The sequence below is a fragment of the Girardinichthys multiradiatus genome, chromosome 1 (genome assembly GCF_021462225.1).
Source record: "Girardinichthys multiradiatus isolate DD_20200921_A chromosome 1, DD_fGirMul_XY1, whole genome shotgun sequence".
NCBI lineage: Eukaryota > Metazoa > Chordata > Actinopteri > Cyprinodontiformes > Goodeidae > Girardinichthys > Girardinichthys multiradiatus.
In genome coordinates, this window is record NC_061794.1 from 5,175,351 (window position 1) to 5,197,877 (window position 22,527).

Below are 22,527 nucleotides of genomic sequence, written 5' to 3' on the forward strand. Positions count from 1 at the left end.
AACAGGACGGTGTTGAGATTCAGTTGCATCACCTCTCTTATCCTCTTTCATCGTTTCATCCCTCCATCCCACACACTTTTCATGTTGTTATTGAATTTGGCTGACTGCCAGTTCCCTGGATTACTTTTCCACCAGGTAGCCTTTTTTTCATTATCTGCTGGACAGATCTCCTACTCTGCTTCTCAACCTCCACCACTTTTCCTTTAATTTTCTCTTAGCATTCCTTTTACCCTATTTTATCTCCATCATTTTCTCTTTATCCAAGGTTTACATTTTTCTATGTGTGTCTATATGTCTTTATTTTTTTCTGTTGCTCATTTCCCTCTGTTTGCACAAGAGAGATTATTATTACAATATCACTTTCCCCCATATTGTGATTTGTGAATGCCTTTTTGTTTTGTTGAGGAGAGAAAGTGACTGCTTCATCATTTTTACGATTTCTCAACGTGGTTTTAGGGTAATAAAAGAGAAAATCTGTGTTTCTGGAGTTTTCAGCAAGGCTGATCCAAGAGCAGGTCTAGCTGCACAAATCAGCTGGGAACTGATCTGGAATCAGAGTCGGAGTCAGTTGAAATCCAATACTAAACACCGGTACATTGTGCTCATCAACTTGGGACCTGTCTGGGAACTGTTCCAGCTTGCTTCCTTCCTCTCACAATGCTTTCATATTTTTAGATCTTGACCGGGCTATATGAGCATGCCTACTGAAAACACAGCACAGTTCAACCCTTTGTTTCTGTTCACCTGCCAGCTCTAAAATGAAGTGTGTGGTTTACAAGCACCATGTCAGTGCTACTGGCGCCAAAATACCTCAGAGTTGGCATTCTTAAGCAGTTGAATCGATCTGACAAAATGCATAATGCTACTAACCCTAATTTCTTCTTTTGGGGGCATTTAAGCTTAACATACTTTTTTCTTTACTGTGTTCTTTAATATATTTTTCAGGAACTGCTAGAATGTTTAGCCAGTAAGACCCAAAAAGATCCCCTTAGCCAAGGCAGTAAAATGCCCAAGTAAGGCCTTTAGTGACCTTTTGCTAAAAAGTCTGAAGTAATTTAAGAATGCAAACAATCCCACTCCATTTACTCAAAAGAAAATAAACCTAGTGATGCAGCAGAAAATATTCTTAGTTAGTCACAGAGCTGAGCTATGCTAAATACCAAACGTGCTAATTATGCATCCTGCTAACATGCTGAGTTTGAAATGCTTTTGGAATAAGTAAAATACCAACATTAAAGCTACATCTAAACATTTATTTTTCTTTGTTACTATTCTTAGAATGTTAATGAGCTAAAGACACTGGACTCAGTGCAGAGAAACAAAGACATGACTTTATTTTGTCCTAGACAGCTAATCAGTTAATAGGGAATTAATTTAATAAAAGGGTTAAAGCTATTTCTTTCTTTAGTTACCTATTATGCATAAAGAAACAACGGTTTATCTCTTAGCATTTAATGCTTGAATAAGTTCAAAATCAGTTTGACGGTGGATTAACATAGAGATGCACTAATCAGAAATTATGTGGCTTGATTTCCTACCACAGATTTTGTAGAGCATACCTGCCATTACTGATCATCTTCTGATTTCTCCTTAAGAACTGTATTTTATAACTAAATATATATATGTATATATTTGTCCTGCTTTCTAGGAAAATTTAAAATTCAACTGTCTTAATGAAATGATTATAGTAAAGGAGAGCGAGTATTTCTATAAAACAACTCAAAGCTAGCAGGCTGTCTCCCTGCATCACTGTAAATCTATAAATACAGTGAAATCCTCCAAGCTATTGAACAGATAATAGCTCCATGACTTTTCCATTTTCTGTTTTTGCACAGAAGTGCACCATATCATGAGATATTCCACTCCATTTGTCCCAGTTGCGTCTACCCTAAATTATATAATAAAGCTCTGATTGTTTAATATGGGTTAAATATTTAAATAACTTAATTTGCTGTATCTATACCTTGGCCTTCATAAGAAAATACAGTCCCTTTCTACAGAATTTTACTATGGCAGGTCAGTCTTGAGTTTGAAATAATCTGGTCACCACCCAATTTCTGGTTGCATCTTTAATAATAGATGTTCCAGCCCACAGATTAGACATGATAAATATCACCCTTAGATCACAGTACATGTATAAATAAGTCTGAATGTTTTCTGGCAAAGTATAAATTAAAGTATGATTCTGTCTGCCGTTATTTACAGCGGAAAATATAAAGATAAAGAAAAGAAAAATCCAAATGTGACTTGTTTGTTCATTTAGAGGAGTTTCTGTGCTTTCCGCTCAGGACATGGACATTGAGGTGGATGAGAATGGCACTCTGGACCTGAGCATGAAGAAGCCTATTAAACGAGAGGGCAGTGTATCTGGCACCAGTCCCGGGGTTCGGTCTCCAGATCCTTCTTCATCCTCCTCCTCTTCATTCCATCATGGTGGAAACAGTGGAATGACATCCCCAAACCTTCATACGTACAAGCAGGAGGACTGGGAGGGACCTCTGGATTTCACCAAACCCAACCGCCAGAGGGAGGAGGAAACTGACGAGGTCAGTTCAATTAGACAAGAGCTTTCAAATACTCTGTATTTCCTGCTACATTAGTCACAGAGGAGCTATTGCCACATAAATAACAACAGAAGAAACTCCCCTTAAGCCTTTCGAATAAAAAGTTCTTGTTTACATCACTGCCTCTGTCTAATCGCCTTTTCTTATTTCCTGTCTCGCTTTTCCTCTTTCTGTTACTCATTTATTTCAGTGAAAAGCAAGTTACCAAGAGGTTAAAACACTGCACTGTGTAACAGAGGTGGTGTGTCAGGTGCATTGCACCATCCAGGATTTGGCATATGCTAATTTTAACTGCTTTGAACTTTTTCAAAAGAAATATAAAAGGCCTTGGATGTTAATTTTTTATGAAGACACTTTGCATTTGGAAACATCGAGACTAAAAAGAATAAAAAGGGGTCGCGTGTGCATGGAGTTTTGCAAAGTTTTTTTTGCTTATTTACAGCTATACAAAGTGATTTAGGGAAACAATCGTCAGAAAAATGACTGTATCCGTTGGCATTATGTCTTTAGATGGAACACACAGGCCAGTCGTACGTCTCATCTGACCCAGAGGACTGTGACATGATGCAGGACTGTCTGGAGGAGAGGAAGTACCCAGGAGAGGTCACAACCCCCAGCTTCAAAGTCAAGTTTCAGCCCAAGGACAGCAAGAAAGAACTGCTCTCGTAAGTAACAACTAGGCAAACACTGTAATGGATGTTGAGCAGATATATGGTAGCTTCCTATTACAGCTTAGCATTCTAAAGAGAAGCACAACTCAAACTCAATGCCTTTTCTATTTGATACAGCTTTAATTTTGAGAATGATATGAACATTAGTTCACAATTCAACTAACATTCACTTTCAGAAGCCGAATGTTGTTGCAGCTTATAACATTTTGATCATTAACACAATTTAACCAAGATTCTATCTGAGTAGAAATTATTTACATTTAACAAGTGAACTACACTTTCACATAATTAGAGGTTCTTAAGAGATGATAGTAAGACGTTTATATTTCTCAATCCATAATCACATACATTTAAAATCTTCAAGCTTATTGATACCAAATGCACATTACTGACACAAGGCTGTAATCAATAATGACCGAAAACAAGCTTTATGGATGCAGAAGATCTTCTCTTTCGAAGCTGAGTACCTTACGGCAGTAGAGTCATGCCAAACAAGCACCTTCACTGTTTATTTCAGTACATCAGTTAAATTTTCCTCCCTGTTAATAATGAACAGAAACTAAGAAATGGTGGTTAAGAAATAAAACTTTAATCGTAAAATGTTTTTAAATATGGCGGCATGTAAACATCTCCCTGAAAGCCACAGCTGAGGTGTGTCTTTCATTGACTGCCTCAGAGAACAAGAAGCTCAGCTTGCTAACTTAAACTAAAGCATTAGTTCTGTGGTTAATTCATTTTATAGTTTTGAACACTGTCCAGATTTCTTTTTAAGAGTTAAGTGTTTTTGTTAAGGAAGTCTCCACTCAAATTGTATATTTCCTTGCTATATAAAAATATGAAATACAGTCATTTATTTACCTTGTTTGGTAACTTTACCTGATTAAAACTCTGTAGCTTTAAATGCTGTGTGAGGGTAGCTCCTTATTTCATGTGCTTGCCTTTTCTAACTCTTGGTCTTCCTCCCTTTGTCCTCCTTGCACCTCCTCCTCCTTTCTGCAGGTGCCCCACACCTGGCTGTGATGGCAGTGGCCACATAACTGGAAACTACGCATCCCACCGCAGGTATGCTCAGTCTGATGCTTATTTGCTCGACAGTGTGCGACTCCTCTTTATAAGCTCTAATGTGACATGTTAGCTCTGCTGAGACCCTGCTACCCACTCTGAGCCTGAGTCCAACAGAAGACTAAATCAAACATTTGATTTGATCCTGGCAGACCAGAGGCTTTAACGTAGTGTGAGCCTAAAAGCAAAGACAGTCAATGACTTTGATTTCCATCAGTAATTTACTTCTTTCTGTCTGCCCTCTTATTCCTAAATGACCTTGGTATGCCTTGCATTTTCGATTTCCCTTCACTCACGTCTTTCTCCCTTCTCGCTTTCCTCTTCCTCTCCTTCGCTTCTTTCTCCTTTTTCTCTCAGTCTGTCTGGGTGTCCTCTCGCTGATAAGAGCCTTCGGTCCCTCATGGCGGCCCACACCCCTGAACTCAAGTATGTCTGCTCTGCAACTTCGTTTGCCTTTTCACTGCCATTTCAGCACACTGCTACTGACACCGTCCAGCACTACAAACTCTGCTGACATTAACGTATCTGTTGTTGCTGTTGCTGCTGCTGCTGCTGCTGCTGCTGCTGCTGCTGCTGCTGCATCTGTCATTGTTTTCCTTCTGCAAACAGATTGGTCTGTGCTCGTTTTAAATTAGCCAGAATATGTAAATAAAGAAAGTCAAGTCAGAATTGTTTGCATTACAAGAATATATATATATTTATATATAAGTTTAAAACAGGACTTGAATCTATACACATACATATCTTGGAAATGTATTTATACCCCTTGACATTTACTTTTTAACATGTTACATGACATGACACAGACTTCAATGTATTTTGTTGTAATTTTATTGTATTGTGTAACTATGAAGTTGAAAGACAATGATTCATGCTTATTTAGGTATGAATCTGAGAAGTGAAACTTGCATTTGTGTTCAGTTCCATTTACTTTGATACCCCTAAACAACTAATACAGTTCACAATTATAAATCTGTTCTGTGAAGGCTTGAGAGGTTTGTCAGAGGACATTACTGAAAAAAGAGAATCATGAAGACGAAGAAACAGATTCTGTGGAGAGGTTTAAAGTAGATCTTTAGAGAGGGCAACTGTTAGTCATTCTTTCCACCGATCCATGCTTTATGAAAGAGCAGCAAGAAGAAAGCCATTGTTAAAAGAAAACCATAAGATGTTCATTTTGCCGTTCACTTCAAGCCATGGAGGAGATACAACTACAGTATGTAGAAGGAGGTTTTCTGGTCAAAACTGAGCTTTATGACCAACATGCAAGATACCCTGAATCACCACCCACTCAGTGAAACATATTGGTGGGAGTATCATGCTGTGTGGATGCTTTTCTTCTCCATGTAGATCACAGGAAGATGGATGGAGTTAAACACAGGACAATCCAGCAAGATCCTGTTAGATGCTGAGGCTCATCCCGTGGCAGAACAACAACTCTAAATATACAGAGCTACAATGGAAGGGTTTAGATCAAGCATACTCATGTTAAAATGGCCCAGTCAAAGTCTAGACCTAAATCCAATAGAGAATTATAGACCAGATTGAAAACTGCTGTTCACAGATGCTCTACTTTCTATCTGACCTAACGGGCACTATAATGGGCATAAATTTCAGTCTGTAGATGTTTACAACTGGTAGAGACATGGCCCAAAAGACTTGCAGTTTTAGTTAAACTGAAAGGTGGTTCTAAAAGGGGGCTAGATGCAGATATACCACAATTCCTAGATTTGTTTGTAAAAAAGGTTTGGAAAGCATGCATTCTTTTACTCCCACTTCAGAAATATTCACCACTTCATGGTTGTCTCCACATACTGTAACATCTCAATAAAATGCAGAGATTGGCTAATTTGATGTGACAACATACAAAAAAAATCAAGGGGTATAAATACTTTTGCAAGACAAAGTAATAAACTATCTTCTCTTATTGTTCGGTTTCTATAACCTTTAAGGAAGATTTAGGGTTGATTTCTAAATGCTAAATATGAAACTCTTGCTTTTCTCAGATGCCCCACACCAGGATGCGACGGCTCAGGTCACATCACAGGAAACTACGCCTCTCACAGAAGGTAACAAATGCATCAAGCAAAGTGCTCTTTCAACAAAACACACAATAGCCAGTCAGTCAGTCAGACAGAGAGGCCTAGTGACAGCTCATGATAGTGTTAGAAAGGGACCACATACACATTTTAGGCGTTTCTGAACTGATTTTCTTTTTTCATTTGGTTGGACAACCTCTCTTTTTTTTTTTAAATATTCCTTCTCATGTTCTCTCCCTTTATGAAGCAGTCACCTTACCGTAACATTTTGAACCCTCTGTTATCAACTCCATACTTTCTGTTTTCAGTCTCTCTGGGTGCCCGCGTGCCAAGAAAAGTGGAATTAAAACTCCTACCAAGGACAACCAGGAGGACTCGGAGCTTTTAAAGTTCGTACTGCTCAGAAAGCCATAATGTCTGCTTTTAGCATGACTGACGGTAAAGAGTTAAATGCAATAAAGGACAGAGAGATAGAGAAGCAGAGAGAGGACAGTCACTGTGAATCAGAAGTAGAGGTACTGACCTTGCCCTTTAATTGAATCAAACAATAAGCCACCTCACTGATGGGAAAATACTCCAACTGCAAATACTGACTCTTAGTCTAGTTCATGTTAAGTAATATAGAGCTCAGTGCATGGGAGATGCATGTTGCATTTCCACATAACACCTTAAACCAAGGAGGATGTTGATAACATGTACTAGTAATAATACTACAGCAAGAACACAATAAAAAATTATGTAAATGACCAAAAAAGAGAAAGTGAACATCTTTTAAATAATCTGAATAACTTTCTCTACACTTTGTAGTTTTGAGTCCTCCTGATTACTCGCCTGAACACTTCTTCATCTTCTTCCTGTCCTCCTGTACGTCCCTCGTGCCCGACTTCTTCCTGTCATTCCCAGCAGATGCCCTGTGCCGGGCTGCGACAGCCTCGGCCACATCAGCGGCAAGTACGCCACTCACCGCAGCGCCTACGGGTGTCCCCTGGCCGCCCGCAGACAAAAGGAGGGTCTGCTGAATGGGATGCCCTTCAACTGGAAGGCTTTCAAGACGGAGGGCCCAACCTGCCCCACCCCTGGGTGTGATGGCTCCGGACACGCCAATGGAAGCTTCCTCACACACCGCAGGTCAGCTGCACAGAGGAGCCGTGTTGTTTTACAGTAGAAATTGAGCTTCGCTTTGTTTCTCTTTATGTACGCTCTTAAAAGCGCAGGGTGAAAAAACAACCCTATATAGGTCATATTGCTTACCTGGATAAAATATGGACTGACCCAAACCTGGGTTGATTTAACACAACAGGGTTTGGCTATGGGTTTGAGCCACCATACTGGGTTAGGTTTTTAACCCAAAAATGGGCTAAAGTGACTAATATCTAATAAAGTGGATTGAAAAAAAACCCAAAATCTGGATTACTAAACAAATAATGTTAGGGTTAAAATCAATGATTTTTACTTTTAATTTCTTCTGTGTTAAAAATAATCAAATTAACAGAATAAAGACACAAACCTCATAATGTCAAAAACTACTTTTTGGACAAACAATTAAATCTGGACAGGTGTGAAACGGTGGCGAAGGGGGAGAGCGTGCGACCCATGTACGGAAGCCTTAGTCCTTGACGCAGCCTGTCACGGTTTCAAGTCCTGGCCTGTTGTCCTTTGCTGAATGTCTTCCCCCTCGCTCTTTACCATTTCCTGTCAGTTCTATTTTAAAATAAAGGCCAATAGTGCCACTGAATATATAACACTGTAAAAGTGCCTGTCTATATTGACCTTTTGACCAATTCTTTGGTCAAAACTTGATTAATGAGCACAGTTACCTGCGCTAACTACTTAGCAGGTAAAAGGCTAATGTTAATTTTAAGTAAGCAAACCGGTTCTCTAGTGTCAACTGAAGTCATTAAAGAACCTAGCGACATTACCATTATTTTCAGCAACGTTTTATTATCTCTCTGTTTCTCATTTTATCCTGTAGAAGACGTACCATGATGTCTAATCAGATCGTTTGGTTTAAAATGGCCGCCTCTGAAGACTGATGAGACTCCTTGTAGTTTCTTCTTTAACCAAACAAAGTGGGTTTTTGCCCCAATGTTTGGTTAAAACTACCCAAATGTCGTGAGCGCATAAACCTTGCATTTGATTTAAAGATACAACATTTTATTAATAAATGTTGAAATCTGAAACTACTACCCAGAGCACATTATTGAACTAAGCAGAGATCTGTCCTTTATTCCAGTAGCAAAACTCACACGGGAAAGAATAGAATTATCAAAACTTCAATCTGAGCACTATTATCAGATAAAATAAAATTATGAAATAATAGTTTTTTAACAAATTCACTGGTGACACAATTATTGATACCCCTGCTATCATTGCAAGTACAACCCTCTTTGCCAATAGAACAGTACTTGGTCTTCTCCCATTGAACTTCCTATGGCTGAAAAGTGGCTAAAAGAAGTGGGCCTCTGTGTTATGTCATGTATACACCCCAGTAAAACATTAAGCAATTTTGGATTTGAAGTTCATAGAAACTCTGATCAATATAAAAACATAAAGTATAAATTAAACAAAAGTTTCAGGTACATTTATTTTGAAGGGATTGCTAGGGGAACTAATAACTCTTCCACAACTTAGTTAAGTACAATTATCTCTAAATGGGAGATTTTTTTCCCTAGTCAGTAATAGTACTCAAATTAAAAGCTGGATTTTTCTGAATGTTTAAGTCTGAGATTATGTTGTTGGAATCATATTTTAAGTATTTTTACACATCCTTACCAGTAGTGCCAATAACTGTGGTCAGCACTTTAATCAACACTGCCTATATACATTTGGGCTAAAACTAGACTATTTATTATAGTTTTGGTCTTATTTGCATCTATTTAAACTGTATTTCATATACACAACATCCATGTTGAGTTTAGTTTTTGATACATCAGGCAGAGAGCAGTAAAGACCCTGTCTGTCTCTGTCCCCAGCCTCTCAGGATGCCCAAGAGCCTTGTACGCCAAGAAGAAGGCCAAGTTCCCCTCAGAGGACTACATGAGCACCAAGTTCAGAGCCACTGATGGTATGATGGTCGGACTTAACACCCACATTTCTTTGTGTTACAAAGAAGGGGTTACAAAAAAATTACATTATATGGTGGATGATAACGATGTTTGTAGCAGATTAAATTAAATGGGAGTAATAAGTCATCTTGCCTATATTCAGGTTTTCCACTTTCACTGACATGTTTGTGCTTCTGTTTCAGTTTTGGACAACGATGAGGAGATCAAGCAGCTCAACAGGGAGATAAACAACCTCAACGAATCCAACAATGAAATGGAGGCAGACATGGTCAACTTGCAGACTCAGGTAAGTGTTGCTGTTTTTGTGCTGTTGGTGTTTTACATGGTGTTTTCCAGTGAATAAAATATATTTTATATATTTTTACGTGTTGAAACATACCCATTAGCATATTTGCATGTAAAGAAAAGCAACATATATAAGCAAAAAATGCAGTACAGCTTAATGCACAGTAACAGGACGTGTATTTATCTGTGTATGAGTCCTGAACAAGACTGTATATAATTATATGGTATTGTGGGTTTACATGAGATGGTGGTGGTATCATGTGATCATCCAGCATGTGGGATGTACAGATTGTTAATTGTTATCAGGAAAATACTGTAGAATTATCATTAGATCAGTAATTTACAGTGATAATAGTAAACTCTAATAGATTATGTTTGCAAACAAGAAAACTGACTGATTGTTGGGTTTTTCACTTTTGCTGCCTAAACTGTTTTTCCATTTAGTTTCATGAGGGGATCAATAAATATCAATGTATGTCAATGTAGGATTCAATGCACTTACTCTACACTGTTTAGTGTTAAGTGTGCTGCTTATTGTACCTGGTGTACTGAAGTAACCTATTCGATACTGGGCAAGTTTGATTTTTTTGTGATCTATTTGTTTTGCAAGGCTTTAGCTGATGAAAGTCATCTTTATCTTTAGGACAATTTATACCAATATATAGATAATAGCTAAAACTTTAAGAACTTATCAACAATCTCTAATGGGTATGTGAGAGGACCCACATTCTGAACTGTGTTAAGTACAGGTCCCAACAAAAATCAGTGTGTGTAACAGCATGACCATGCAGCACGCTCGCAGCAGACAACCAGAAAATATTGGGACTCTTTGCCTGCAACTGTTCTGTCTTTATATTCCCTAAGTTTACAAACCTTCACATTGTTTAATGTTGTCACAATGAGCCAAACACGTCAGATTTCTCAGGCCTCACTAGACTCGACCATTCACACCTGGCCACATCACAGTGTGGGCGGACAGCTGAGCATCAGACTAAACATCACAGATACATTTAGTTGCTTCAATTATCTTATTCAGTCACTGCATGGCTCATATTCTTAAGAGTTGCATTTGTTGGTGGAGTTATTTGATACAAAAGTTTTAAAGGGCGTAATTATGTGACTTAAGAGAAGCACTAATGAGGTAATGGACAACAAATCCTGTGTTATGACGCCTGGCTCAGTGTCAGCACACAGACACTGACACTTTTAGCCCAGCCGTGTAAAGGCAAGTGAACACACTGCTCCGCTGCTCATATTCTTATGTCATTGACAGGTTAAACTGTCACAGACCTTTTCTGAAGGTGGCCTGAGGGAAACTCTACTCAAAATGTTTGGAGAATTCACATCTGTGTGTATTGCTGTCCGAACTGGAACTGACTGCTTGTTCCAGCAAAAGTTCATACATCTAAATATGGTTTTATAATTCTAAAAGGTTGCTTTGTGTTGCAGATCTCTTCCATGGAAAAAAACCTGAAGAGCATTGAACACGAGAACAAGATGATTGAAGAGCAGAACGAGGCCCTTTTCATGGAGCTCTCCGGTCTGAGCCGGGCCCTCATCTGCAGCCTGGCTAATATCCACCTGCCACACATGGTGAGGCTTCTTATTTCACTATTTTCACTTTGTCTCTTTATGTGTTTTAGCTGCCTCTTGTATATCCTGCTCATCTCATCTTCTTTTGCATGGCTGCAGGAGCCAATCACAGAGCAGAACTTTGACAACTACGTCAGCACCCTGACCGACATGTACACCAACAAGGAGTGCTTCCAGAGCCCGGAGAACAAGGCCTTGCTGGAGAGCATCAACAAGGCCGTGAAGGGCATCAAAGTGTGAGGCTCGACGTGCAGCACAGCGGGAAATCTGAAGTGGCTGCTGAAGCTGGAGAACTGGATGCAGGAGGAACTGGAGATAAAGGAGGGATGCTGAAATGCTCAACAATATATTTAAATATAATTCAAAAACAAAAAGGGAATTCAGGTTACGTTAATAAATGGCAAGTTTCAAATAAAATCAACCCAGGGAGCACTCTGTTGAAGAAAAGCAACCAAAATCCACACCATGCTGCTGCTGGGATTCAGAGGAGGAAACCTTCAGTCTGAGTAGATGGAAAGGAAGAAAAATGTTTCTAGAAACTACATCTGAGGGCCTTCGACATGCTGTATGTTTACCTGCTGAATCTGCCTTTAGAGGGCGACCTAATCGGCTTCAGTTCATCTGGAACAAAGCGCAGAGGCGGGATCTGCTCCTGGGAAAGACGAGCTGGATGATCAGACTTTCACCGCTGTCCTGTAGCATTCGCCGGGGCGCTCGCATGCGTTCACCAGCTGTCTGATCCATATTCACACTCACTCACTCACACACACACATCCCAGCAATATGAGACATGCGCTCACCTGAATGTGTGTGTTTGCTCTGTCGGAAACTAAAGCACTCTGAGAATCCCCAGCGGACCAACCCTTTGTTTTTAACTGAAATGATGATAGGAATAGTGTGCACACATTTCAGATTCAGTTAGTCATATCAATAGTATTTATCAACATAGGAATTGCACTTCATTTCAATGAATAGGTTTGTGGTACCATAATTATTGTTATATATGAATTATTTAAACTTGTGAACTTTTAAATTGTAACTTATTGCCCTTTATGTTATTGAGGTTTATTTATTTGAAGCAATCTATTTATTATTAACTTTGTTTTGTAAAACAAACATAAAAATGCAACTTTACTGATAACCAATCTGCAGATGTCTTAAGAACCTATAACAATAGACGAGGCATATTTTTTGATTTTTAAAAACCTTTTTAGGGGCAGATGTTTTATAACATATCAAAATTCTTTTGATAATTTTACAAAAAATGTTTTTTTTTGTTTTGTTTTTCTTGTTTTCCTCCGTTTCGTTTGTGCTTTTTCTGTTACTGCTACAAACCCTACAGGTGAGAGGAAAAAAAATGACAAATTATGTATTTATTATTTATCTAATAAGAAAGAAATCGACTGATGTGTATTTATTTTGTTCTTATTTATGTGCTTGATGTGACGGTTGAGTAGTTAAAAAAAAAAATCCACTGTTATTATTTAAATAAACAGAAGACATCAATACGAGGACTGTTTAATTGCTGAGGTGTGTACATAGACAAACCAGCAGCTGATTGTAAACCCAACAGAAGCACTCACTTCTCTGTTACTGTCACATCTCTGTGTGCTTTTTTGCTTTTTGTCAGGTGAAGAAAAAGAGAAAAAAAAAAAATGAATTTTGTACCTCTCCCAGGCTCTTTGTAGCAGCCAGCACTGGGTCACCCAGAACTTCTGCTTGGTGAATATTCTCTCATCCTCCGTAAAGTGTTACACATTGAGCGCTTTTCCAGTCGTGTTTAAGTCTGGATGCATGAGTCCTAAATACATATCCAAACCCTTGAGGATACAATGAGGTCCTTTCTATCTTTGACTAACTTCTAACATACACACCCTTGTAGCCTTACTCTAGATTTTAATTTTTTGATGCACAAAGTGCCACTGACTTAAAAGAAAAAAAAAACAGAAAAAGATCAAAAAGGAGAGCTTACTTTTGTCCTGATTCTTTGCATCTCTGCAATGTAAGAATGTCTGGTCCTGGGACGACCACGGCATCGAGAGAGTGCAGATTGTTTCAAATGCCTTTATTTCTCTGCCAAGATGGCCATAAGTACACTATATATACATTCTGTACAAATAGATTTTAAAGATGCTATATATATATGAATATAAACATACATATATTTTTCCAGTGTAATTGTTGACTTCTTCTTCTCTTGTATTATCAGACGCTGTTCAGGCGAAATGTGAGGGTGCGTCGATATGAGGAGGCGGTTGCTCCGTCTTTAATATCACTTAGACCTGGTCAACTGTGGCTTTAAACATTCAGTCAAGCTGAAGTCATTGATGGTAGTGTAACAGTACTTTGGATCCCGTCAGTTTCCGTCCACCCGTCTGTCTTTGGCCTAAAAGTGTGCGAAGCATCAGCTGCATGTTTAGGCCTGAATCTGAAACTAGCTGGAAGGCTCGTTGTTCCTAAGTGTCATGTGAGTTCATGTAAAGTTAAAAAAGATGCCTCTGAATAATGTTCTGCACATAGTGTTCAGCGACGTTGTGCAGCTTATTAATTATTATTGTTTATTCTTATTGTGTGTTGTTCATGGTAAAGGCCTGCTCGCTCTGCGCTCTTTCATGTTGAAACAAACCAGTAGGAGATGTTAGTGTGACCTGCCTTTGGGTGAAACCATTCCCATGTGTAACTCTGATGTCCAAGGCATATTGTAAATGTGCTCTTAGCCAGCGTAGAATGTGCACTTTCTGAATAACTGCTGAAGATGCCAGCATTTAAGTCGGACAGTAGGACAGATCTCGGGTGAAATGGTGATCTTTGTCCATCCTGTGTGTTCCTGTGTGAGAGTTTTGATCTCTGAGAGTTTTGTGAAATTAAAGGATTTTCAAATTCCAAACTTGGAAACCAAAAGAGATTGACGGGGAGGAGTGTTTGGTTCTCAGGTGACCTGAGGCAGAGCAGAGCATCGCCACAGGTTGAGCAGTCAGCTGAGGCTAGAGGCAATAGCAGCGGCTGGATCAAGGCCTCATGTGAAATCAGACAAGTGTGTGGGAGTGGAAAATTGATTTGCCGGGCTGCACAACTTCCCCTTTGTTGTCGGAGGAGGCGTTTGTTGCATAAATATGTGGACGTCACTCAGAAGAATGTCAAAGCTTTTTTTGACTTTTTAGCCCTTCTCCCAAATCCTGGTTGCTCCAGTCCTCCCCCCATCTTCTTCACGTCTTGCGCAACCTTTCCTCAGGAAAGCTAGTTTGGATGCATTTGGTTAACAAAGTAGTGTATTCTTCCTCTTGAAATGCACAAGAATACAACCCCTAGAGTGATTAGACTGTGAATATTCTCCTAACCTATTTGGTATGGCATGACCCCTTTTAAGCTGCTTGATGAAGTTGTCTACTGAGGTATGTAAATGAATAACACTGAGGCCATGAAAGCAGAGCGTTTTAAGGAAAAAAAAAGAAAAAGTCCGCTAAGAAAGCAAACTCAGCCCACGGTCGGTCCTGCACCCACGCACTGTATGTTTTCCTATTTACATAAAAGTACTGAGTGATGGAGTCAGTTTTATTATTCTGATCCAAAGAGGAACATTTAACTGGATGGGGGCTCAGTTTTTTTCCTCCCCAAAGCACCCGGGATTACATTTTATTTGTCGGGACAACACTTTTCAGGGAATTCAGTCCACACCAAAATCCAAAAGTGAGAGAAGGAGTGATGCAAGGAGAAGGAAAAAAAAACTGAGTGGCACTTTTTCATCAGGCTGTCCAAAATATAACAAAACCAAAAGAAACCCTATCTTTTCTCACCTCCCTGCCGTAGTTGTCAGATGTGTGGTCTTATCATGTGTGCCTTTCTCCTGCCACTCATGTCAACATATGGTATGTTTACACCCCGTTCAAATCCTGCCGAAAATCCCCGGTCCTGATCCAGATGTCTGACTTTCAGGAGAAATGGGCGGGGTGGGGTGGGGCGAGGGGTTGGTTTACTCTGAATAAGCGTCTTTTCTTCTGTCCACTGCAAACAGAGAGCATTCTGTTTAATGGAAGAAACTCAAAAGCTTTTGTCTGTCTAAAGAAACTGTGATCTCATTCTGTCGATTCAGGTACCAAAACTGCATGGCCAGTTTCTGTGAAGGGATCTGAAGATCGGCAGTCATCTCTAGATCATGCATCAGAGTGCAGGGCATTATTTTGACATAAGTGGAAAGTCTCTGTACATATTTGTATTCAGAAGAAAAAGTGTTACTGTTGTATTGAAGTTGAAAATGGTCTCAAAAGTAATACTGATCATAAAAAAAAAATTAAGAATAGTTTGTGACAGCAGAAAAAAACAAAAACTCCACAGCCAAGGGTTGTCCTGCTAGCACGTTTTTACAGAGATGAGCTATTTTTACCGGTGATTTTCTAGACACTGATATTGAAATCCTTTTAAAAAGTAGTACAAAACTTCCAGAAGTACAAGCACTTCCATTACTATTTATGTGATCATTTTAGTTACTTTTGTAGATGAGGTTGTTCCTTTGCTACTGCACCATTTTGTAAAGTGGGACAGGCCTTGGCTGTGTGCTCTTAGGGATTCACGTTTTTGTTTAACCTTTTTTGGAGGGGGGGGGGGGGGGGGGGGGGGTATAACACTGTAGATGGGCCAAGTTTGTGGATGTGTGTTTGTGTACTTGTAAAAATGTTCCCTGTTTCTGTGTCAGTGTTATAAAGCAGAGAAGTGACGTCAGTTATTGTGAGGGTATGAACCATTTTAAGTGTTCTCTATAAAAAATCCAAATAAAGACTCATAGACCAGAACATTTGTGTTTCTGTATGATTATATATACCCCAAAAGTAAAGGGTCACTCTCTTTTACACACAACTTATAGGACATCACATTTTTAACACAAATGATTTAATAGGATGTTGGCCAACCTAGTTTTAACTCTTTTGGTCTAGACAAGATTTAGAAGAATTTTCATGGGAATATTTGACCATTCTTCCAAGAGAGCATTTGTGAGGTCAGACACTGATGTTGGATGAGAAGGCCTGGCTCAAAGTCTCTGCTCAAATTTATCCCAGGCATGATTTGGCACTCCACAGAACATGTCTCCACTCCTTTATAGACCAGTAGTGATGTGCTTTACACCGCTGCATCTGAGTTTTGCATTGCACTTGGTAATTTAAGGCTTGGAGGGCGTTTGCTATTGACTTTGCGGATAGTTGGAGACCTTTGTGCATAGTGCACCTCAGCATTCACTTACCCCACTCTGTAATTTTACATGATCTACCATTAATGGCTGAGTTGCTGTCATTCCCAATGGAATATTTAGTAGTGAGGAAATTCCACGACTGGACTTATTCCGCTGAGCTAAAAATGACAAATGTTTCACAAATGTTTGAAGCAGAAGTCTGTCTGGCCAGCGGCTGAATTTTTTATACCTGTAGCCATTGAGTGATCTGATCACCCAAATTCAATGATGTGGACTGCTGAATGCTTTATGGCAATATAGTGCATATATTGTGAAAACAGTTTTCATAACTGTGATGCTGATATCAAAATCCAATATGGCTACCCTGTATAAGTTTCAAAGTAAATTGGCTGTTTGATGATTAATAGCATGCTTCATTTGTTCTGGCCATTCATGTTGTCCCCATGGCTGTGGTTCCAACAGTTCTTTGCCAGGATTTTCTGTTCCGATTCCAAAGGAATCAAGTAGAACACCACTTCATGTCCAAACTCCAACTTGGAAAGATAAAGGTTTTGCACCAACCCCTTAATCCAGTGTAGCTGCCCCATGTGTAAAAGACAGTGACAGGTCTACACTCACCGGCCACTTTATTAGGTAATAGGTATTGCTAGTACCAGGTTGGACCCCCTTTTGCCTTCAGAACTGCCTTAATCCTTCGTGGCATAGATTCAACAAGGTACTGGAAACATTCCTCAGAGAGTTTGGTCCATATTGACATGATAGCATCACAAAGATGCTGCAGATTTGTCGGCTGCACATCCATGGTGTTAATCTCCCGTTCCACCACACCCCAAAGGTGCTCTATTGGATTGAAATCTGGTGACTGTGGAGGCTATTTGAGTCCAGTGAACTCATTGTCATGTTCAAGAAACCAGTCTGAGATGATTCATGCTTTATGACATGGCGCGTCATCCTGCTGGAAGTAACCATCAGAAGATGGGTACACTGTGGTCATAAAGGGATGGACATGGTCAGCAACAATACTCAGGTAGGCTGTGGCGTTGGCACGATGCTCAATTGGTACTAAGGGGCCCAAGGTGTGCCAAGAAAATATCCCCCACACCATTACAGAACCACCATCCTGAACCGTTGATACAAAGCAGGATGGATCCATGCTTTCATGATGTTGGCGCCAAATTCTGACCTTACCATCTGAATGTCGCAGCAGACACCGAGACTCATCAGACCAGGCAACGTTTTTCCAATCTTCTATTGTCCAATTTTCGTGAGCTTGTGCGAATTGTAGCCTCAGTTTCCTGTTCTTAGCTGACAGGAGTGGCACCCGGTCTGGTCTTCTGCTGCTGTAGCCCATCCGCCTCAAGGTTCGACATGTTGTGCGTTCAGAGATGCTCTTCTGCATGCCTTGGTTGTAACGAGTGGTTATTTTAGTTACTGTTGCCTTTCTATCAGCTCGAACCAGTCTGGCCATTCTCCTCTGACCTCTGGCATCAACAAGGCATTTGCGCCCACAGAACTGCCGCTCACTGGATATTTTCTCTTTTTTGGACCATTCTCTGTAAACCCTAGAGATGGTGGAGCGTTAAAATCCCAGTAGATCAGCAGTTTCTGAAATACTCAGACCAGCCCGTCTGGCACCAACAACCATGCCACGTTCAAATCTCTTAAATCACCTTTCTTCCCCATTCTGATGGTCAGTTTGAACTGCAGCTGATCATCTTGACCATGTCTACATGCCAAAATGCATTGAGTTGCTGCCATGTGATTGGCTGATTAGAAATTTGCGTTAACAAGCAGTTGGACAGGTGTACCTAATAAAGTGGCCGGTGAGTGTATATCACAGAGTAATTTACAACGAATAAATGTATTCTATTGGGATTTTATGCGAAAGACCAACACAAAGTATTGTCTAATTGTGAAATGGAAGAAAAATGTGAACATAGTTCACAAAAAAAGTGCAACATGTGGTGTGCATTTGTATTTAGCTCCTCTTTACACCGATCCCATAAGTCGAGCACAACCAAATGCCTTCAGAAGTCATCTAATTAGTAAACAGAGTCCAGCTGTGTATAATTGAATCTGAGATGATCTGGGAAGGCCTCAGAAATGTGTTAGATTACATTAATGAACAAAACTCACCAAGCAACACAGCACACAGGTCAGGGAGAACGTTGTGGAGAAGTTTGAAGCAGGGTTAGGTGATAAAACACCATCCCAAGGTATGAACATCTTACGGATCAATCACAGATAATCCAAGAGTAGAAAAAATATGACACAACCTTAAGCTACCAAGACATAGCCATCTAACTAAATTGACAGGCTGGGCAAGAAGAGCATTAAGAGAAGCTGCCAAGAGGTCCATGGTAACTCTGGAGGAACTGCGGATATCCACACCTCATGAGAGAATCTGTCAACTGGACAACTATTAGTTCCTTACTTCATAAATGTGTGTCTGTGTGTCCTCCCTAATGCTGCCTGTGGAGAGCTGTGAGTAAAGAGAAAAACATACTGCTGCAAGCAGAGTTTTATAGCTGTTGGCATCACAGGGATTCTACCTTTGACTCCTCCTTCCTGGGACCTGCCTTGAATTTTGCATTTGGTGCCCTCACAAAATAGGTGTCACTGCTAACACTTTTATTCCTCATGATGTTCACTAAATCTGTTGTGCTTGTTTATTTCTTTTTAGGAACACAACAGCACGTGTGCAAGTGTAGGTCAATTCTGAGTTAAACGTTAAGGGGAAGGTTTGGTTTAGAAGTTCTTAAATTAGCTTAAGATAAATTTTAAAAATAAACTAAAGTTACTCAAGATAATGTGCAGTTCATTTAATGGTGATGCTAGTCTTGGAACTTTGCAGGAAATAAATATGTTTAGTAAACTTAGAATTATGTATTTTAAAAACTAAAAGTAAATAAAATAAAATAAAATATATGCCAAACTGTGTGAACAGAATAGAAGATTCTATTTAAAATGTATAAAGATATTTTGCCTTTGTATTGCCACAAGAAACACAATGACTTTCTAAAGCGCAAACAAAATGGAAAACCTTATTTTTTAGCTCATTGTACGCAGCTAGGTTAATCCCTACTGACATCTGGTGGACAATTTGTGAACTTACATTCTCTTTAAAAAGCATTGATCAGTATATTATTTTGCAAGTTTTGTATCTCTTTTTCTATTTCCTATGGAGCTCCATATTAAAGTCTTAAAACAATATTAAACCTTTCATTTATCGGGGTTCTGTGAACTTCTGTAGATTTTTATTTCAACACAAACAATATAAACAGGAGGTTATCATTCAATCCAACACACTTTATCAACATTAAAAGCAGATTTGTACATTTGTGAGGTTTTAGGCTGCGGTACGTTGTCTTTCATTTATACTATTTCAAATATATTCCCCTGGGCTCCAATTTAGTAGCAAGAGGACAACATCTACCTGTTAATGAATAAGAGACAGTTCTGTTTAACTAAATAACAGATTTGGATTAATTTACCGTGATCTGAACTAAATGCCACTATAATGACAGTGTAAGGTTTTAATATTATTTAGCTGGATTATGTTTATTCAAATGGGATCTGACTAGCCTGGTGACCACTATAAAACAAATTACTAATACTGGCTCAATTTATCACCTGAGGGATATACTGTCCTCCCTCCATTAAAAGGTCAAGAATTTAAAATTACTACATAACTATGCTTAAAAAATAAAAAACACAAAGAGATTTAAATCATGCAAAAGTGGCAACAAAGGGACATTAAGCAAAAGTTTGAAACAAAAACTTCTTAAGGCAACAAACTCGACGAGAAAATATAATTTTTTAGTACATTTATTTATTTATTATTAGTTTGTTATGTATTTCAACCTGAACTAAGTCAATTATTTTTTGTGTAGCATTTATTATATTTTTGTTTTTATTAAATTAATCCACTGGCTGCTGCGAAGTCATTGATATTTTAGAAAGTATTGTTCTTTAGATTTACTACCGAGGTCAGAGCTTGGCTCTGCTAGTGACATCCCAGCCAACTTAACATGGTTGAAGTTGTAAGACAATAAATAGTAAGATTTGTACACAGTGCGCCCCATTTGTTCATAGAAGTCAGAATTTCTATGTTTCAAGTTGGAGATATCAGTTGGAATGCCTACTTAAGGCCTGTACTTACTCCACAAGAACAGAGAAATGTGGTCTCTCTCCCCGAGCCAAAGTCAGAGGTCCCCAAGTAACCCCAAGTGAGTTCGCTCACTGAGTGTGGCAGCTACCAAACCATCTAAATTTCCAACTTACAATTGGAACCGGTTTAAGTTGAATGTGGAGTTGTCATCAGCCCGTACTATTAATTATGACAGGTATTGTGCAACAACAGATTTGATTTGCCTATAAATAACTATTACTAAGTGCCAATGGCAATTATTAACAATAATTAGTTATTCTATTTCACATTCTATTTCACATTACCAATAACTCCATCTGATTATCAGGAATTAATAGCCAAACAGTTATTGATTTCTGTCATTTATTGTTTTATGAATACCTGCCTGGTGAGGTGTGGTATTATAGAACAATAGATAAAAGGAGTGAATTAATGCACTTGCGTTCTCGATCACCAAGCACTGCACACATATACAGAATAAACACAAACAAAATACTTCAACTTCAAGTTAAAATACTTCAGCCAAGAAACTTTTGAACTAGGCTAGTAACATTTAACTGAACTACTAAGTACACATGAAAATAAAAAGAAAAACTAATAAACAATTGGAAAAAGTTAAAAGTACAAAAAGAATAAAACTGAAACAAATAGCCAGTAAAACGATGCAGTGAAATCACAGTTCAGTGTCAAATGTACGTTTGGGGAATTTGAAATGAAGTCAAATTAGCTTTAAAAGCTAACAAAGAACACAGTTGCTGGGTCCTTAAACAACCAGTTCACAATTTAAAAGCAGTAGGGAAAATACAACATTATTTTAATCAATTTAGAAACCCCTCTAAGTCCCACATGTACTTTTAAGTATTATTAATCCAAATATTAATGTGTGAATGAGCGCTGGTGGCGCTCCGGCTGATTGAGGCCAAAGCCCAATGAGCTGTGTAGTAAAAACCCCAGTTAAAATACCAGGTTTCTGTGATGCAAAACAGAAAAATCATTTCAGACGTTTTTCCATCTTTTACGTTTTATATATATTACGTAGTGAAAGCTTCTTCAATCATGACGGAGGAACAGATGTATTTTTCTGAACAGTTAATGATCGGCAACCGCTATAACACAGAGACGTAAACAACATCCTGTTAGGAACTCGTCAAAATAAAACTCTTCCCTTTTCCAAAATAAATCATACTTTACACTTGAAGTACAATCATGTCAAATTCAGTGAAGAATGATAATAATCAAGTAACTTATATTTAACAACATACAACTGTAAATAAGTCACAACAATATATGCATTTACAAAATATAGGTAAAAACAGAAAACAAGCAAATCTGTTAGGAACAATTTGGATAAATAAAAAGCTGAAGTGTGCATCTTTTGTGAAACACCATTTGATTCAATTTCAGGGTTCAGTCTTTATAAATTCTTTCTTGTCAACAATTATGGTAAATCTATTGAAACCACAAGTTCAGCAATATTGTGTTCTTTTGCTTTCAGCTAAAGCTACAGTTTACAAAGTGTTTAAAGGCTCCAATGGATCTATTTGTACAAAGGTTAGAAACCTTTACAAATATCCACAGCATTATATTTAAGCCATAGCACAATAAAGACAGTCATCACAAATTTAGAAAAACACAAGAAAATAGTGGCATTACAAAACCTGGAGAGTTCTCCTACATGGCTGAAAAGACAAGACAAAACTGATCAGCAAGGCTGCTGGGAGGTCGACAGAAACACTGGAGGACATGAAGGAGTTTCTGGCAAGTTCAGTTCGTTTTTAGAAGTCTATACAAAGAATAGGGCTGTGACACGTGAGATTTTTCTTCCAGAAAATGTCTTCCAGAAGACATCCAAGCCTGGCAAAAATCTTCTAAAACCTTGTGGTCTAATAAAAACATTCTTTGGCCCACGATTAAAA

At 38.7% G+C, this 22,527-nt stretch overlaps 1 protein-coding gene across 8 annotated transcripts in view; it reads left to right on the plus strand.

Annotated features, from left to right (window-relative positions):
• Nucleotides 1–16,066, plus strand: part of myt1b (myelin transcription factor 1b) — a 69,398-nt gene extending 53,332 nt beyond the window's left edge. For 4 of the 8 annotated variants that reach the window (XM_047368382.1, XM_047368430.1, XM_047368366.1 and 1 more), the window contains 10 exons: nt 2,289–2,546; nt 3,075–3,229; nt 4,235–4,297; nt 4,655–4,723; nt 6,304–6,366; nt 6,645–6,725; nt 7,243–7,464; nt 9,309–9,400; nt 9,584–9,687; nt 11,136–16,066. In XM_047368382.1, coding sequence (XP_047224338.1) covers nt 2,289–2,546; nt 3,075–3,229; nt 4,235–4,297; nt 4,655–4,723; nt 6,304–6,366; nt 6,645–6,725; nt 7,243–7,464; nt 9,309–9,400; nt 9,584–9,687; nt 11,136–11,519 — 1,491 coding nt within the window. In that variant the 3' untranslated portion in view covers nt 11,520–16,066. Of the gene's footprint in view, nt 1–2,288; nt 2,547–3,074; nt 3,230–4,234; nt 4,298–4,654; nt 4,724–6,303; nt 6,367–6,644; nt 6,726–7,239; nt 7,465–9,308; nt 9,401–9,583; nt 9,688–11,135 lie in introns of all 8 variants that reach the window. The other 4 variants (XM_047368390.1, XM_047368401.1, XM_047368412.1 and 1 more) reach the window with 4 other exon arrangements.
• Nucleotides 16,067–22,527: the final 6,461 nt, after the last annotated feature.